The 19,445-nt window shown below is 45.3% G+C and overlaps 1 protein-coding gene across 3 annotated transcripts in view; it reads right to left on the reverse strand.

The window, feature by feature from the left end:
* Positions 1 to 19,445, reverse strand: part of DARS2 (aspartyl-tRNA synthetase 2, mitochondrial) — a 20,009-nt gene continuing 564 nt past the window's right edge. For 2 of the 3 annotated variants that reach the window (XM_071219937.1, XM_024553314.3), the window contains exons 2-17: positions 18,700 to 18,799; positions 17,830 to 17,896; positions 15,764 to 15,865; positions 15,287 to 15,382; positions 13,923 to 14,046; positions 13,161 to 13,207; positions 11,730 to 11,836; positions 10,954 to 11,023; positions 10,070 to 10,249; positions 8,968 to 9,075; positions 7,802 to 7,864; positions 5,325 to 5,477; positions 3,667 to 3,885; positions 3,410 to 3,520; positions 1,915 to 1,990; positions 1 to 1,165 (exon numbers count right to left, since the gene is read on the reverse strand). In XM_071219937.1, the coding sequence (XP_071076038.1) occupies positions 954 to 1,165; positions 1,915 to 1,990; positions 3,410 to 3,520; positions 3,667 to 3,885; positions 5,325 to 5,477; positions 7,802 to 7,864; positions 8,968 to 9,075; positions 10,070 to 10,249; positions 10,954 to 11,023; positions 11,730 to 11,836; positions 13,161 to 13,207; positions 13,923 to 14,046; positions 15,287 to 15,382; positions 15,764 to 15,865; positions 17,830 to 17,896; positions 18,700 to 18,799 (1,835 nt within the window). In that variant the 3' untranslated portion in view covers positions 1 to 953. Of the gene's footprint in view, positions 1,166 to 1,914; positions 1,991 to 3,409; positions 3,521 to 3,666; positions 3,886 to 5,324; positions 5,478 to 7,801; positions 7,865 to 8,967; positions 9,076 to 10,069; positions 10,250 to 10,953; positions 11,024 to 11,729; positions 11,837 to 13,160; positions 13,208 to 13,922; positions 14,047 to 15,286; positions 15,383 to 15,763; positions 15,866 to 17,829; positions 17,897 to 18,699; positions 18,800 to 19,204; positions 19,416 to 19,445 lie in introns of those variants that run through there. The other variant, XM_045189495.2, reaches the window with a different exon arrangement.

Genomic DNA, 19,445 nt, shown 5'->3' on the forward strand with positions numbered 1-19,445 from the left:
CCTTGTTCCTATTTTATATTTATTAACCATAAGCTTTTATTTGTGTCAACAAAGAGTCACAGTGAATTTCAGCGTTGGCCTTTTTATCCACCCGAGGTTGGCCGAAGGTCAATGTTTTCAATAAAATTGGGGGAAAGTTATTCAGGAATTAGTTATTTTTAAAATAGAAATAGAAGCAATACTGATTAATAAATCGACTTTTTCTTTCACTACAGAGAGGCAGTTTTGTTTAATCTTAAATTATAAAGTACGGGGAGACACTTGTGTCTGTTACCAGAGGGTGGGCAGTCTTACGTCTGTGTCTTGCCTCAGTTTTTCAAAGTATTTTCACTCACTCACATTATCTTCCCCACCCGTTGTCTCCTCTGGTTCCGGTGAGGTGCGGTAGCCAGGACAGGTACTGTTCGCATCTCCCATAGCAGGAGGGAGGCCAAGAAAGGCTCCGGCAACTTGCTCGAAGTGCGGCAATGCCCAAGATTTCGTGGACTTCATTTCAGTGATGCTCTGCGTTCTGTCACGTGGCTTCTCCCTCTGTTACATTGACAGCTGCAACGTTGCGGCCTGAACTTACACGATTCTCTTGATGACACCGGTTAAACTGACTCCTCCAGCAACTCAGCAGTCTCACGGGACACATATTTTCTCACATTCCACACGTGATGTGATTACTTCTGTCCTGAGTGAACAGTCTACCATCCAGGTATGAAAACCGTGATTAGGAAACAGGCATTACATTACTCCACAGAGAGCCACCTTTCACACCTCTTAGGTAAAAAAGAAACCAAAAAAAATCCTAATAATGCTGTATGTTACCAAGATCGGGTACCTTCTATCTGTCTCTTCTGTGTGGTGAAGAATGTAGCCTGGAGTCCTCCCACCTAAAGACAGGTTGGATCTGTGAACTTGGATCTGATTTTAGCCCTGAGGGAGCAAAGAGGAGGAAACTTCGAAGCTCAGCTTTGTGGACGGTGTGGGTGACTCGAGCTCTGTTCCGCTTCTGAGTCCGTCGGCCAGGAGACCTGGATATGATAGGGCTTCAGGTCCTCGGGAGGGACGGCATCTGGGGCATGGCTCATGAGGTCGTGCCCCCGGAAGGATTTGGGGAAGGCTATGACATCTCTGATGCTTGGCGCTCCAGTGACGAGGCACATCAGTCTGTCTAACCCTGTGAGTGAAACACAAAGTTAACAGGTGACAATGTAGTCTAGGCTGGGAGTGAGTCAGTTTCCCTTAAAGGTTGGAGAGAACTTATAAAAAAAGAATCTTTAACAGGTGGCAGCCCAGCACAGTTCCCTGCCTTTTCAGGGACCTTGTGCGTTCAAGGTTACTTTCTGTCTCTTTTTAGAAAAATGCTCAGGACTAATATTCACGTCAGCTGGGATGCATGGGGACAGCTCACTCAAGGCTGGACAGAACTCGGTGCCGTGCAGGCGACTCCAAGGACACAGAAGCAGCTCCCTGTGGTCGTGGGTCCACAACCTGGATGAGCTTTCTAGAATTTCTCACACTCCCCCTGACTTGATCAAAGCAGCGAGGTGAGCACCCTCGGCCGTCAGGAGGGCCCTGGCACCGAGCCGGCGGCCAGGCAGCTGGGCTTTCCAGACTCCTACCAACATGTCCGAGGCCCCCAGGGGCTGAGCAATAGTGACTTAAGACCACGCAGTTCCATTCTATTAAAAAAGTCTTTTAAATGCAAATTATCAGTTAAGTTTTAGCTTTATCACTGGTAAAGTGTATTTTTTAACTTGTATGTCAGTGAAATGAAAACCCAAACTGAAATTCTGTAGAACTCTTGGGCTCACCCCCTACCTTCTTTACCCCCCCCACCTCCACCTCCACCCTTTAAGCTGGGAGCCCAAATCTGAGACAGTGCAATGGGATGAAATTTGGCTTGTGAAAGGACAGGCTGTTTACCTAAGGCGATTCCTCCGTGAGGGGGCGCCCCGGAGTCTAAAGCCTGGAGCAGGTGGGAGAGCAAGGTCACATCTTCCTGAAATTCCAAAGATAATTCTATTTCAGCACACACTGAGAGTTCACTAAGCTCCACACTGTGTGCTTAGGTGCAAAAGGGAAAATAAAGGGGAGTTAAAAATGACTTTAAGAGGTTTACAGTTGAGGAAGACAATGTGACAAATCACAGGTACTAGGACCTGCAGAGAAATGCCGGGCGCTTGGTACATGCAGCTGTAAGTACACTGATAATGCAAACAGTGAGACCAAGCAAGGTTATGGAGGGGTGGGCTCCGAAAGGCAGGATGAAAGCAGGGAACTGTCCCGTCCGAGGCACTAGGGAGGACAGTAGGAAGCAACAGGGTCAAATGCTGTTGGGAGGTGGGAGCACTTGAGGGGGGAGAGCAGGCCACCAGATATGGTGACAAGGAACTCTTGTGGGGCAAGGTATGCAGAAATGTTGACAGCGTCTGGAAATGGTTCCCTGGCCAGGCTTGCGGATCAGAATCAGGCAGGGAGCTTCCGGGAACAAACACCAAAGCCCCACACTTAGAGCTTTTCCTTTAATTGGTCTGGAGTGAGAGGGGTTATTCTGTTTTTAATGCCTTCCAAGCGATGCTATCCTACTGAGTGGCAGGGCTGGGAGCCACTGGTGTGTGGGGAGAGGCAGACGCACTCTGATGCCTCTGAGAAGCCTGACAGTGAAGCCAAGTAGGCAAGTGGGTGGCAGGCTGCTGCCTGGAAGCTCTGGCTTGGGGGAGAAGCCTGAGGGGGGCTCACCACCCCATAATGCTGACAGGCATCTGCTGTTCCGAGTTCTCCACTGCTGCTCTGGAAAATCAAGTTCTTCCAGCCCAGGCCACCCCGTGAGTTAATCCACAAAGGGACTTTCAGGATCAGAGTTGGATCTTTCCTTCCCGAAACCCGTCCTAGCCTCTACAGAATCATCAGCCAACTGCAGGTTCTGAGCCCAAGTGTGTCCAGACTCTGCAGAATCCTGATCATCCTGCTCCATCGCTAACTGGAGCAGTATCGACTGAGTGACGTAAAGTTCCGTCACACCTCCTTCTCTTCCTCTGCATCATCAACAGTTTCAGTCATTTCATTTCGGAGGACAGGAGCTTGGGATCAAGAGCCACCTGCCGGGATTTGAATCCTCGCCCTACTTACTCCTGTGCTGGTGGTGTGACTCGGGGCAGCAAATTAAGTGGCCTCAGGTTCTCAGCTGTGAAATGGGCAGAGTAAGGGTGTTCATCCCCAAAAAGTGACAGTGAGAATTAAGCGTGTCCATGCATCACAGTGCGGCATAAAATAAGCACTAATTAACAGCTATTACGATTTACTTTTCAAAGTCTCACACTAAAGGTAGGAAGATAAGCTGATACTAGGCTATACCTGCTGAGTCCTCCATTCATAACAAATCTTAACACAAAAAAAGGCCAGGTTGGAAGATGGTTACCTTTAGTAACGTTTCCAGGATGTAGCGCTGGAGCTGAGCGTTGTGAATTCGGATAGAACCACCTCCTATCTCGTTGCCATTTAAAACCAAGTCATAGTGTTGGCTGCGGACCTAGAAGATACACCGGGTCTTTACGTGGGAAAGTGTTAACTACTGACTCAGACCTGACAATTTCTCCCGGGGCTTTCAGACTGAAATCGGAAGTTCCCTGCTTTCGTTTCCACGTTTCCTTTAACTTCCCAGTACTGACAGAGTACCTTTTCGGGCTCAGTGTGTAGGAGGTGGACGTCACTGGGGTGGGGAGCCGTGAATGGGTGGTGGGCGGACTCCAGTTCTCCAGGATGTTCTTCCTTGGGAAGGAACAGTGGGAAATCCACCACCCAAAGGAAGGAGAACAGGGCTGGGTCACGGAGCACCACTCCTCTAGCTTCCAGAAGGTCAGCACATTCCAGGCGTAATTTTCCCAGCAAAGAGCACTGCAGACAGAAGACATGAGCGCCGAGTTAACCTCTGGGACAGAGTAGCCAGCAAACACCACCGTCTGGATTCTAAAGCCAGGTATTCTCAGAGAAAGGATTAGCCGGTTAAGAGAGGAGACACCCTAAGCTGCTCAGGAGACAGTGGTCTGAGGCCGATCTGACTGCAACAGGCTGAGGAGGACTGTCAGACTCAGCAGCTGGGTGATGGGGAGCACCGGTATCAGCTGGGTGGACCTGGGTCTGAACCGCAGTTTGCTGCTGACTTCTCTGCGCCCTGTTCCATAGTGAAATGGAGATAAAGACAGCTACTCCAAAGGGCGGTGGCAACGATTCAGTAAGGTAAGGCCTGCAAGGGGCAGTATGACGAGCCCCTCTCCTAACGATTATTTCCTCGCTGCTCCCGAGGGCTGTGCTGAGGATCTGCTGAGGGCCTGGCACGTAGTTAATGCCCAACAAACGCTGGCTGCTATGAGGAAGGCAGTGTGGGTTAGGGGCTAACTTAAGAGTGTGGCCTGGGAACCAGATTTGGAGGGTTAGAAAAAAAATCTGGCTTTTCCACTTCCCGGCTGTGTGCAAGCAAATTTTTAACCTCTGAGTCTTGGTTTTCTTATCTCCACAATGTTAACAGTATCAGTAATTCTTCTTTTTTTTAAAAAAAATTTATTTATTTAGTTTTAGACAGAGGGAAGAGAGGGAGAAAGACAGGGAAAGAAGAAACATCAATGTGTGGTTGCCTCTCATGTGCCCCCTAGTGGAGACCTGGCCCACAACCCAGGTCAGGTGACTGGGAATCGAACTGGCGACTGGCACTCAATCCACTGAGCTAGCTACACCAGCCAGGGCGGTATCGGCACTTCTTGACCTTTACCGTGTGCTTCCGGTGTTCGCCTGACTTTGGCACCACTGTTGTGTGTTTTACCATGATCTCTGCAGCTATACCCAGTCTTCTGCGTGCCTCCTGCAGCACAGTGACTAAGCGGTGCATGGTGGCGTGCGCCCCTCCTGCCATGCCCAGGTGGGCCAGGGGCTCTGCCAGCCCAGCAGCCCTCCAGCGGTCTGACCCGTCCCTCTGCATTTTCAGGCAAGCATTACGTGCAAAAGTTAGTGACTACCAAATTTTCTTAATTTGCAAAATCTTGCAATTGAAAATATGTTTTCACAGTTGTACCGAGTACCAACGGCCCTCTACCTAAGTGGCTTTCCTCATCCGAGCCACAGCCAGCCTGTGTGAGCAATGCCAATGGAGGCTGGTGAGGGAAAAAAACTAGTTCCTATACAGTGCATTATAAAGTGCTGAAAGACGTTTTTTCATGTAAGAACTCGTGCAGGCCAGCTCCAGTTTATGAAGCTGACAACTTCCAGTACGCACTATCTGCACAGGAGAGGAGAGCCTCGCTCAGCCCCAACAGCCCGGAGCCTGGGGCAGCGCGTCTTACTGCTCTCCTGTGCTCCCCAGCGGCGAGCAGGACCACGTCCTCCTCCTGGGCCTCCAGTCGTTGCACCAGTCCCCGTCCCTGTTCCTCCATCACAAACTTGGCAACTGGCGTATTCCAGTTCTGATTGGCTTTCAGGAGCACAGGTAAGACTTCCTGTGATAAAGAAAAACATTTGATTTTCTTACAGTACAAAGATTTCTTATTCCCAGTAGAAGAGAACTTACATGAGATTATCCTTATTCCTTCCCTGAGCCCCTTAACAATGATATGAAAGGAATTTAAAGAGTCATTTCATTAATAATGAAAAACAAAGAGAATGAGGGTCGGAGGGATGTCAGCAGATGAGAGACTTCTGCATGTTTTTGGCAGATCGCGAGTGAATGGAATAGGAATGACTGAAGAAGCAAGATGCAGGGAGGTCTGGCCCAGAGAACAGTGGAGCAGCCTCAGCACAAGAAGGCACAGGTTTTACCTGCAGAATCCTAGAGATGCTCAGGACTCCTGAGGCTTTGGGTCCCCAGGGCAATGGCCCATGGCTCTGCTGCTCACCCTAATCTGAACCTAACTAACCATTTGCAAAGCCCCTGCAAGGGCCCTGTGCTCCCAATCAGCTTTGTAAATGCTTCCTTCTTAAATATGTGTAATCAACAATCACTACACATTGAAGAAACTCTGCAGCATAATCCTCCCCCAAAACAAATCCACAACCAAGATAAGAAAGACCCAAGAGGAAAGAGATAATTTAGGTACCAAAAAAGAACTTAAACCTCAAAGGCAGTCACAGATATTTTTATCAATAAAACCAAATTAAAATGCAATGAAAAGAATACAGAGCTCCTGGGAAATAAAAATGGGATTGCTAAAAAAAAAAAAATTCAACAGAAGAGTTGAACAAATCTCCTGGGTGGGGAGGGGGATGGGGATGGGGATGGGGAGGAAGAGATGGGAAAGGACACAGAGAAAAAAAGAAAAAAGAGAGACATACAAGTTACAAAAAGAGGTTCAAGAGACAAAAAGGGACACTAGAGAAAATGACGAGGTCAAAATAATTAGATAAAAAAGAATTCTGCACAGATGAAAGACATGCGTCTCCGTGAACGAAAGGGCCCTTCAAGTGTGCAACATACTGAAAAGCGATCCAAAGCTACAGAGACTGAGGCTTCAGAACATCAAGAATCAGGAGGCTGAAAGGAAGAAAATTAGGTTTGCCACGAAGGAGTAAATCCATGCAGGCACCGGACTTCCCAGCAGCGGACAGAAGAAGAAACTAAGGAACTAAGGCGGCTCCTTCAGCGAGCAGGGCTGTGCTGTCTGACACGGCGGCCGCCTGTCACACACAGCTATATAAATTTAAATTTAAATGGAATTAAATTTAAAATTCAGTTCTTCAGGCACACTGGCCACATTTCAAGCATCCAAGAGCTGCACTGGCGACTGGCTGCCATATAGGGCGATGCAGATACGGCACTTTCCCATTCTTACAGAAAGTTCTATGGGGCAGCACTGTTCTAAAGGGATGTGCCCGCCAATTCAGAATTTTACACAAAGCAGAACTGTTGGGCAAGTGTGAGGTTTGAACACAGAGACATTTTTAGACCTGTAAGGATTCAGAGAGTTTCTCTCTCACACACTTTCTTAGGGAGTACCTGAGGATCGACTCCTGCACAGGTAAGAAAGAGCAAGACTGGGGTCCAGGAAAGGAGTGGCTTCGACGCAGAAGACGAATGAAGGAAAGGTCTGGAAGGACAGGTGTGCACAAGGGACAGAGTAACAGGTAAGGCCGAGTGTGGGAGCCTCATCTCTCGTTGCAGGAAGTCAACAGATAAAGTTTAAAATAGGTTTTTTAAAAAGGCAGTATGTACATATACGCGTACTTCTGAAAACAGATGGTGTGGGCCTGGCGTGGCGCAAGCCAACACTTCCTGCGTTTCGCTATCACTGTTTTTTTAAGTAAAAAGGAAAATATTAGGCATATGGGGCTTCATTTATTTTCCTGACCAGATTAAAGTACCATTGTTTATTTAAAAGCGTATGACTGAACTTTCATTCTGATCAATGGTAAATTTTTAAAAATATTTTATTTATTTATTTTTAGAGAGAGGGGAAAAGAGGGAGAAAGAGAGGGAGAGAAACATCAATGTGTGGTTGCCTCTCGCACGCCCCCCAACTGGGGACCTGGCCTGCAACCAGCCATGTGTCCCAACTGAGAGCTGAACCAGCGACCTATCGGTTCACAGGCTGGCACTCAGCCCACTGAGCCACACCAGCCAGGGCTGACTACTAGTGAATTTGACTGTTTAAGCTCAAGTCTTAGAATTATACCCAGGGGTAAGGTTAAGTTTAAAAATAAAAAGGAAAAGTAGAATGATCTGAAATACAAGACTGTCAGAACTAATGACAGTGAAAGAGCTCAAGTGATTATTTAAAACATTAAATCCCTAAAAGCAGGGAAAAAACTGCTCTAATTAACTCCTTACCTGATCAAAATGGTCAGCTGCAAATTTTCTAATGGACTCAATGTCTTTCCGTTTTAAGTATTTCTGATGAAAGAAAAGCAAGTAAATTCATCAGTATGACCCTGAGCTTCGTGAGCATGGTTATGACAGCAAGTGGGACACGAATTCACGTTTAGTCTTTCCACCACAACAGTGGGGCTCAAGTAAAGTTTAATTTCTGCTGCCAAATGTCAACATGTTAAAGCCCGTTACAGGGCTACTTTTCCCCTAACAGGCAGGTCTCACTGGGAGAAGCTGTGCGTGTGTTCCCCGTAATAATCAGGATAAATGTTCAAAGCAAATCTCCACATCTGAACTGTAAAGGAAAAAATGACTTTCAGATCAACAGGATTCAGAACTGAATTTTTTCAGGTCTCTTAAAATTCTTTGTATCTTTTTGTAAACTATCTCAATGTCTTTCTAAGTGGGACACTGCCATCGTAACTAGTATTCACGGGCCACTGAACTAGGCACGGGAGACTCGCAACCCAGCAGGTCTGCTTGGGGAAGAAGGGACGTCCTCGAACTGGGGTAAAGGTAGGAACAGGCAATATTCGTTAGATGAGTTCAGCGCTTACCTGAATACATTCCTACATCAGGACTAGAGAGTGGACACCACCTTACCTTCCACTGAACACACGCAGTGAATAGAATGTAATGAGATGGAATTCTTATGCTCAGTTTGAACACACTTAACATGCTCACGTACCCGAATGAGTAGTCTTTCAAAGTGGCAATCTTATTCAGGAGCCAACAGGCCTGGGCTGTCCTGGGCTAAGCTGACAGCCTTTGGACCAACTGAGGCCGGACACAGAATAGGAACGCGATTTCATGCTCATCACTGGTGGAAATGATCCCAAATGAAGCAGGTGTCTTACAGCATGGTTTACATGGGAAAAAAGCTCTGGGTCTTGAGTATGAAGTCATATTCATGAGGTTTTACTGTTCTCTACTTACAGTTTTAGGGACACTGTTAGACGTTACATAAAGATATACATTCTTTTTTGTAGGACCACTTTTATGAGTTTATTTGAAAAGATATACTTATTTACAGAGATTGTTCTTTCTGAAGTTTAAATGCACCCACATTGAACTTATTTACTTTGCACACGCAGATTCTAGAGAAAAAAGAACAATGCTTCACTTACTGCTCCTTCAGGGACACGTATGGCTTTGACGGTTCCTTGGGGTTTACTGAGTGCCTCTTGAAGAAATCTAACTTCTGTGCTTCTGAACACATCACTGACATCTACAATCTGGAAAATTAGTTTAAAAAAAAAGTAGATCTTGTTAACATCTATAGAATAGTTCCCATGGGTTCCCATTGGTTCACACTATGGCAAGTGTGAACGTACTTTTCATTAGTATCAATTCATCTCATCCGTAAAACAAGAGTGTGAGGGAGGCACTCGTACTATCCCTACTTAAAGCACGAGGAAACCAAGGCACAGAGAAGGCACTAACTTGCCCAAGATGACACAGCTACTAAGTGGCAGAGCCCCAGTCGAAGCAGCCTGACTTGAGAACCGCTAGTCTGTATTCCAAAAGAAGAAACCGGGACGTAAGCTGGCGGCCAGGAGCGGGCAGTTAGGACTTTTTGTGTGTTGAATTTTTTTCATTCTAACAACGGAGTACCACCTACTCATACATGAGCGGGACTCAGCTTCTAAGGCGTCCGCACAAGAACCAATACAGAAATGTCACCAGCATTACGGAGACGAGGGGCTGTTGCTAGGGGCAAATAAAGAGAGGCTTGCTCATGGAAACAGCGCCATGTAAATCCCGTCCTTACCCTTAGTCAAATGTGTGTTGGTCTTAATAATATGAATAAACGTTTCCATATCTTTGAGCTCTTTAAAGACCATGGAAAAAGAATAAGTGACTTGTAATCATTTGCCTTCCAAGTGCCATTTTAGCCCTAGAAAAACTGAAGAGGAAAGCACAGGGTTTTTTTTTTAAGTTACCGTTTGTGTCCATATGATTAACAACTTGTCAGTAATACAAACTTTTTAGCAAGAAGCTTGCTCTTTGGAAATGGGTTTTAGAACACAGTAGACAGACAGAAGTGTTGTCATGATAGCCCGCTATGGTCCTGTCTTGCTGTAGCTCCAAAACAACACAAGTAAGGAGCCCACGTAATAAGACAAAATGTGGCAGAACCATGTGTGTGGCTGGATGTAGATTTCAGAGTGTTTCAAAAGACTGCGGGACTCTTTGGGGGCGGAGACCTGGGAGACAGAAGAGTCATACCTTCATCCCAAAGCGAGAGTCAGGCTTATCCGTTCCATAGCTGGCCAACGCCTCAGCAAAAGTCACAGAAGGAAAAGGGACCCCCACCGGGCCTTTGTCCTGGGGCCAGGAATACTGGAGCAAACCCTCAATTAGACTCCGGATCCCGGTCTGGTCTACAAAAGACATCTCTATGTCAATCTGAAACCAAATAACATATGGAAACTAATTTGAACAGCCACAGTATTAATATGTACATACTTACATATTTCTCTGGTTGTAAGTTACCATAGGGTTCTGGACATAAATACTTATACGTGGGGGAATAAATATTATACATCTGTTTTCTGTCAGGCACTGTGCTACGCTTTACATACATCATCAACTTGTTTAGTTCCCTGGACTATTTCATGGCTTATGGCTCAGAGAGGCTAAGCAGTTTGCCTGTGTATGTGTAGCTAGGAAGTAGGAAAGCTACCCTCCATCCCAGGTCTGTCCACCTTCAAAGCCTATGATTTTTCAGCTTCCCCACACTGATTAATACTCTACCAAACAGAAACCAAATCGTAATAGCTCTGATTAGTCCACAGACCAGCCAGGTTAAACCCCAACAGACAGAATTGCTAGTTCTTAGTGTACACGAGGCGTTTTAAGAACGTTATCATGGCCATTCGAACACCGCGGGAACCCCTGGCACCCCTTAGTTGGCGGCCACACTCCTTCGGCAAAGGACACATGAAATAGGCCAAAAATTAAATAATTAATGCCTCGGTGCAGGCCAGTCCCACTAACTGTCTGACGGATACAATGTACCGCGAAGGGAAGTGCAGGGGACTGCTGTCCGGGTCTGGAAACTGGCCGCAGCGAGGCCGAGGGAGCGAGAGACGAGCGAGCACGCCCCGTACCTGAGTAAACTCGGGCTGCCTGTCTGGCCGCGAACCTTCATCTCGGTAACATCTGGCAACCTGAAAGTATCTGCGATCGAAAAACAGCACTAATTGACGCACGATTCTACTGAGGCACACACACTTCTCCCCCGAAGCTCATGGCAGTGCAGGCTGGGAGACACACTACTACTACCACCTGCAGGGCCTACGAGAAACCTAGCCTCGTCAGACACAGCGGGCCCACGGGGACTGAGCTGTGGTGCACATTGTTTTAGAAATGTACAACGGCGCCTTTGGGTATTCACACACGAGCCTGGCACGCGAGGCGGCCCGTGCTCCTTCACACAGACTCTTGTTTTGGCCAGAGTGAACCCCCTGTCGCCCCAGGCCCACACTGGAGCTTTGCTGTGCTCTGCCGTCCAGCTCGCATCTTCATCCCGTGACAAGCGGCTCTGTCCCAGGAGGCCCAGCTCACAGAGCTCTTGATATTCCTCAAATGATACAATTTCAAACCTCTTAATATCTACTCTGCAATTCTCAATGCACTTAATTTTCATGTATATCACAGCTGGTTTTTAGCACAGAGCTCTCTCTACACACAGAGTCCACCCAACAAACCTTTACCAAGGAAAGACTACGCATTTTTAGTGTGTTTCTTCGCACACATTTCCCAAACTCTCATATACATTTTCTAACCTTCTTTTAACAGCTCGGACCAATTTTTCCCCCCTTTCCCCTTCCCCTCCCCACCTTCCCTTTCCTGACGACCACTAGCATAGACAGAGAAAGCTCACCTGTCTAAACCGCCAACCATCAGGAGCTGTTTAAACTGTTGTGGACTCTGAGGGAGAGAATAGAATTTTCCAGGTTCCCTGGACGGGATTACAAACTCTTTTGCACCCTTTTAACGAAAGAGAGAGGGAGAGGGGGAGAGAGAGAAGGGGCGGGGAGAGAGAGAATGAGTAAGTCCACTGATTGTATAAACATTAAGTATCGAAGTTTAGAAATGTCAGTTCTTAATGAACAAGCGATTTATGTTTAAGGAACCAAGTCATTCTTGATTTGCATCTATAAATCTTGAAGAAAACTCATGCAGAATACAATAATTGCCTTAAAATATTGACCCATATAATTTCTCAACTCTTTTTTAATGAAAAATATAGTTTTCCTAAAGGATCTAAAGGAACACTTCAGTGATACCCATATTAAAAATGACTACAATCACAACCCCATCTGTTTTGGCTTTTTTTCCCACTTAGTTTTGACATTTGGACGAGTAAAAGCTTGAGAACAGTCAGAAGCTTCTGAAGAAGGACGAATGGCCTGCTGTGGCCTATTTCTTACGTTCCCAGGTTAGTCCATCTGCCTGACATTTGCTGCACTCAACTCTTTTCTTTTTTAAATTGAATTTATTGGAGTGACATCGGTTAATTCACCACCCTAAGTCAAGTCTCCTTCCATCACCACTTATACCCCTTTTGCACTCAAGTCTTAATACCACTGTGAACCGAACGGTTGGAAGATGCTACTTTACTTGTTACTAAGCTTCTCTTAGCATTTGCCACGTGAAAAGTTTCATCCTGAATAAAAATGCCCGGGACCCCAGTGCAAATCCCAGGATTAGGGAGTGTGTTGGGCCTGGGGGCTGGAGCCCATGGACCCCTTTTTAGGTGAATAACACGGAGACCCAGACAAGAGAGGGCTGGGAAGGCATGGTCAGACCTGGCTCAACGAGTTGCAGCACTTCCAGCAGTAGGCGTGACTTCTGCCCGGCCCATAGTCCCGTTTTCTCTCCCAGACCCATGGACGAGGGATGGCGGACCCCTACTCTGAGTTCCGAAGGCCCTGCTGGCGGGGCTGCCCTGGGTGGGCCGGGCCAGACATCCTGCCCGCTGCAGGTGAGAAGGGCGGGCTCAGGGTCCTCAAGTGTCCACCCTAGCTGAGGGAGGGGCACGCAGCAGAGGGGCGCAGGGTGGCCGGCCTTGGCGCCTGGATCCACTCCTGCCCCCAGAAGAGGAGGCGAGTGTGAACGGTGGGACTCAGACACGGCTTTGCCTCTCAGCGCCTCTGTATCGCAGTCAGTTTTCTCGCCTCTTACGAAACCTAGTTAATGTGACCATCTCGAGGGGCAGTAAAATAAGGGACAGAAATACAGCCGAGTGGACAGAAGTGCAAAGTGGCCCGGTGTCCTAACGAATACGACGTTACAGTCGGCTGATACGCACCCCTGGAGTCCTCTTAAACAAGGTCGGCGTTTCTATATCCACAAACCCTAAGAAGAGAGAGACGTCTGAATTTAATAAACAGGGATTTGTCAAGTACGATGTCTGCGGTACAATCCCACCAATTGGAGGCTGCCCCTTATTCAGGAATTTTGACTGAAATGAGTTACCAAGCCCACTGCCGCTGGTTTCTATAACCCCAAGAAGAGAGCCGAAGATTTTCATAAAATCCTATTCTGTTCATTAGATTGATACTTCTGTCATGAAATAAATCTAACTAACGGGATCTTGTCTACTAGCTGTTTTTGATTTTTAAAGTATTCTTGTCAGGTAGAAACAACACAAATGGAGTAGGAAAAAACCCCAGGACTGATCAAAGGGTCAGATTTAATTCCCATGACACCCCTGAGCTCACAGCAAATGACCCGTAAGCATGATAAAGAGTTAAAAAGCTTACAGAGGTGACGACCCAAGGGCCGTCTGACCTTCGGCAGTGATGAGAAGTCCCGAAACAGGCACTCTGGCCCTTAAGAGGCTGTATTTGTGACCTAGTAGGAAACTAAGTTATGCTCCAACTTACTAAGATAAGTTCTAGGACAAAACACCTGGAAATGAAACTTCAAAAACTACTTTACACATTAAGTGAATTCCAGCCCTCCGGCAACACCTGACCCAGTGATGCGAAGGAGAAGATACAGTAAAACTCCAGAAGGAAACAGAAGAGGCGTTAAAAAGCTCCAAAGGACACGCAGGCGTCTCCCTTACCATGTAGATTACAGAGAAACTCCCTCATTTTCATGACCATCTGGGACCTCAGCCGCAGGTTATACTGCATTTGGAAACTACGCAAGTCCAGGTAGCGATACTGCAAACGAAGAGCCTCTGTTTTCTAAACAAATTGAAAGATTTTTATGTTTAAACAGTTTTTCAAATATTAAGAAGATATTAACTTTAGATACAGAGTTTGAATTTTCAAAAACGTCAACTCTACCTTTAGCGCCCGCCATTTGGGTATACACCGCCCTCCCTGGTTCCTGCCGCCTCTAAGTTTGTTCCTGGGGCGGATTTTCCGTTTTCTATTATTCATGATTATTAGTATGACCCTCCATTGGCTGAAATTTCCCTATGACACTAAACACTTAGACATTCAGCTAAACCTGGCGTTGAGTCTTGATTTCAAAGGTCTTTTAAAAATATACACCAGAGTGAAAAATGACTATGTTATCACCTGAATGGGACCAAGAGAGTAAGAAATGCAAGGAACGGCAGCAGGAACCTCAGCGGCTACGCGAGTGGTGAGAACGTTTGTTTATGCTGTGAATCTCTGCATCCCCTTCTGTGCTAAGAAGTTTTTAAAAAGTCCTTTTCCTGTGTGTAGCTTATTTCTTTGACTAGAAATAAAAGAACTATCTGTCACTTCTTATTCTGAAAGTTTCGCTGGGTATAACTCCCACCCCCCATCCCTCCACCACCGCAGGGCCAACTCTGTAACTATATTGCTTCTTTCTAATTAAAAGATGAAGTATTGGGAACTTAAATGTAAGACTAAAGGGCTTTGCCACGAATTTAAAAGTCCCTTTACAGGTCAGTTTACAAAGTGGGACTCTGCAGGTCTGCAGCCGTAGCTGTGACATAGCTGAGATTCACCTGGGCGCACGTCCCCAGTGCTGTCTAGCTTCATGACCCCCTCAAACTTTGGTAACGGACATCCTGGAGCACTGTAATACTTACGTGCTTGGGAAGTCAGGCCAGCATTTTGTCACTGTTAGAGGCTTAAACTTAATAGATGCAGGATCTCCTATACTGTTTGGCCATGTCCAAGCTAGACATAAATTTCCTTTCAAATTGTAAAACAGCAACAACACACTTGAACAAAATAACACCCTGAGTCTTAAAGGTGGAGCCATGTTTCAAGCTATCTGAACAAAAGCCCCGGTGTGTAGGTACTGCGACAGCTTAACGGAATGTCACTGTTAAGAAGGGTTCATCAGGAAATCGTGGCTCTAACAGAACAACGCCTGATATATCTATAGCAAAAGGCTTAATGGTGGGAAAATTCAAGTTTTTCTTTAAGAAACTCTGTAAATACTTTACTGGCCATTTTCCAGACTAATAACAAAGGATGGCACCTTCACGAAGTCCTTAATTTCAAAGGGCAGCTTCTTGCAGGAATTCAGAAGTTCAGCTGTTTTAACCTTGATTTCAATCTCACCGGTTGGCATTTTCTTAGAGAGAGAGAGAGAGAGAGAAGACCTGTTTTCAAATTCACTCATCAGGACATGTGCACAGTGAACATTTGTAAAACACACGACTTATTTATATGTGTAAAATGCATGGGTGCTTATAGTGTGTTGTCTAAATGTCCACGCATGATTTTGACATGCTTATGCATACCTGTGGCTGACGTGATCACGAACAAATACCTTCACTTATGTCGGCGTGTGTGTTTACAGTGAAGACTTTGAGATCTGTAGGTTCATTCACAGAACTCACAGAGCTTTAGTGCCTGATGTCCAGTGGGTGCTCCTCCCGTGTGGCCTGAAGGCAGAGGCAGGCAGTGCCTGTGTGTACAGGGAAGACTGACACACAGTGTCTGGACTACTAACCGGGTTCTCTTGTCCTGGAGGCCGGGAAATGACTGTCCCAGACACTTGCACCACAGATTCCACGGGGGCTTCACATAAAACCTTCTTCACGGAAGCAGCTGACTGCAGAGAAAGAGGGGAGGACAATTCCAAGAAGCACATGAACTTAAAGGAATCTGTAAGGGAGGGGGTAGGTGGAGGTGGAAGAGGACATAAGGGGGATAAATGGGAATGGGGAAAATATAATAAAAAAATAAACTATTAAAAAAAGGAATCTATAGTAACTCTAGTCTATGGTTTAGAAAAACGACAATAGTCACATAGCTTAATTACTGTAAGTTACTGTGGCTATCCTTAATGACTTTTATTAAAGAATTTGGCAAACTGCATCCCCATTTTGATTCAAGTTAATACAGCAAGTCAAACTCTTAGTGAAAAGTTTTAAAATGTGTTCCTTAAAGGAAAATACAGGGAAGAATGATTAATGCAAACGAGTCTCACATACTTTCATTTTTACTTTTTTATCCTCATCCGAGGACAATTTTTTAATTGCTCTTACAAACCTGCAACCTAGCTATCAACCCTGGCTGGGAATCAAACCCGCAACCCTTCAGTTACAGGACGACTCTCCAGCCACCTGAGTCACACTGGCCAGGGCTACCACGCACTTTAACGGCAACAGTTTGCAGGGCTGGTCTTCGGGGCAGTTAAGTCCACTAGCAAAATGGAGGCCAAAGGTTAGCTCCGCTCATCTCCGAACCCTGAGACCATTCATCGCAGTGACTTCAGAACACAAAGAGCCGAGTGGATCACTCTCCTTAGGCACACAACATGTGTAATCACCGCAACAAGAAACACTGTTGCCCAGGACCATGCTGAGGGATCTTTATTTCATCTAATTTTAATGGTAATTATTTTTGAGCAGGTAGTAACTTCACATGGCTCAAAATTCAAAGGGGTCAGATAAGTATACAGTGAAAGGTGTCCCTCCTGTCACTGTCCTCCAGCCCCTTAGTTCCTCTCCCAGAGGCACCCAATGTTACCACACACTCACGTGTCTTTCCAGGACACATCACGAGTACACACACTCATACCCCCTCTCAGTGCAGATAATAGCCCTCTGCATGCTCTTCCGTATCCTGTGTTTCTCAGTCTAACAATATACCTGGCTTTTTCCGTGTTAGTACCTAAAGGGCTTCGTTAATCTTTTTTTTCTATGGCTGTCAAAATGTACATTTTTTACTACCAGTCTCTTATTGGTGAACGTGTAGGTTGTTCCCAATTTTTTTTTCTATTAAAAATAACCCCGAAGTGAAAAACCTTGTGTCAACGTCATTTCGCACCTGTGTAAGTCCAGGTGTAAGACAGTTGGCAGATAATTGACTGGAAGTGGAAAGGATGGTCGAAAGGATAGATGTGTCGCTAGTTGTGACAGTGCCAACTGCCCTCTACAGAACTAGTGCCATGTGGACTCCTTCTGGGAAGGCACGGACACTTGTCTTCCCAAACAGTGTGTTGGCAACCCAGTATGTCAAGGATAACAATTCTGTGTACTTTTATTTTTTTAATTTTTCCCACCGGGGACCTGGCCTGCAACACAGGCATATGACCTGACCAGGAATCGAAGGAGCAACGTTTCGATTTGTGGGCCAGCACTCAATCCACTGAGCCACATCAGCCAGGGCTTTTTCTGTGTAGTTTTCATGCACATCTCTACCTATGAGTGGGGTTGGGCATATTTTCATAGGGCTAGAAGCCATTTATATTTTCTTTTCTGTAAATTTTATGTTCATACTTCTATGGGTCACTGATTTTTTTTTTTTTTGAAATTTGATTTGTAGTAGCCTTTTAGATATTAGGGAAATTAACCTTTTATATTTGTTGTGCTCATTAACAAATGTCATTTACATTTACATAGGTGTATGTTTATGGTGAATATTTTTTCCCAGTTTGCCATTGGTGTCAATGTTGCTTACTTTTCTTTTTAGTTTTCATTAACTTCTGAATTTCAAACCTCAAACCTATTTAGCTTACCCTAACCACAGCATCAAAGAGGCTTTCAGTAATAGTAGGAAACCTTCTATTACCTCATCCTGGGGAATGACAACTTGAACGAGTCCCTGGAAATCTCTTAGGACCAGGAAGGTGTTTTGCCTGATTAATGAAGAAAATGAACATGTTAGGATAAAATCTCTAAGCCCCAAATTTAAGAAAGCAAAACAAACAAATGACCCACATAATTTCTCACATTAATTATAATAAATAACATGCACTTTCATTTGTTAACAAAAAAGGAAGACTGGTCTCTAAATCAGCAGCATGGCTAGACAGAAAAAACAGCATGTCTGTTACCTTGGAGTTCTGAAAGCATTTTTATACATGATGTAGGGGGAGAAAGGTGTCACAGCAGCCATTCTGAAAGAACTGGTATCAGCTATACACAACGGGAATGGGAGAGGGCGGAGCGGGCTACTTGGGGGCTAGGCACAGCAGCTGACTCTGTAAAGCTCACGTGCGAACATGAAGCAGAGGCTCCCACTTGCATGTTAATTAGAATTCCAACATACATTAAGGAGTGTGAGCAGTCTTTTGTTGGTTTTGCACTGTAGCTGTTAACCAATAACCCCTCTGTCTCTTCCCTCCACCCTCTGGCCTGCTGTAATTTAATCTAGAACATCTCCGAATTTTCTCTGTGTCGGGACTCTCCAACCTTCATAAGCCAAGGGACATCTCAGTCCATGGGTGGGTCATACTTCATTATGGTACCCTTCAGCAGATGTTACTGGTACTTATTGAGAGAGACACTATTTGGGTCTTACAGAACAATACTAATTTAATGAATTCTGAGAATCTTGCAGGAGTTGCAAAGCTTTTATTCTTTGGACAGGTTGAAAATTAATAAAGGTTTGGAACTGCCTTGGAAAAACACCACCATGCATTCTTAAACCTCAACTTACCTTCGGTACTGAATCCATCCACACAAGGTGACTTCCTGGCCTAAGTGAGAGGAACGCAGCTCTCCACACGTGTTGGTCCGGGTGACAAAGCTACTGAGTTCTTTAAAAAAAAAAAAAGAGCCAGATTAAAAATATATCATTTCCAAACTGCTTAAAAATAAAGACTCTCAAATCACATCATCTCAGGTATTCCATGTCAAAGGCTAAAGTTTATGAAGTAAATCTAAGTATGTCATTTGATTAGATCACTACTAAATTTACCTGCAAATGTTCAAAAGCCAACGGAATTACTGTCTCAATGTAAATTTTTACCTTATGTTAAGAAATCTAAATTGTTTTGATTACCTAGCATTTGCATTGCCCTAAAATTACCCCATGGTTAATGGTGCACATATCTTTCCCAAATCAAATAGGATCTTCGGAATCACCTAAGTTTAATGGTGCAGTGACCAGCTTTAGTATGACTCTATAATGAAAGTCACTATGTACACTTAGAAAACAGTACCGAAAGTATTTTCAAGACGTATTAGTAGCATCAACTAAACGCAGAATAGCCTATGTGGCTACTTTTCTGGTCCTTTCAAACTCCAGGATAAAAACAAAACAAAATAACTTCATTGTAAGAAACGAAGAGGGTGAACGGTCTGCTTCTACACATTAGGCCATCCGTCCAGCTAAGACTAGGGGCAATGGAGAACAGGAGGAAGTGCTGTCCAGAGACAAGAAAGAGCTCTTCGCTGCTTTCA

Source organism: Desmodus rotundus, chromosome 12 (genome assembly GCF_022682495.2).
Source record: "Desmodus rotundus isolate HL8 chromosome 12, HLdesRot8A.1, whole genome shotgun sequence".
Lineage (NCBI taxonomy): Eukaryota > Metazoa > Chordata > Mammalia > Chiroptera > Phyllostomidae > Desmodus > Desmodus rotundus.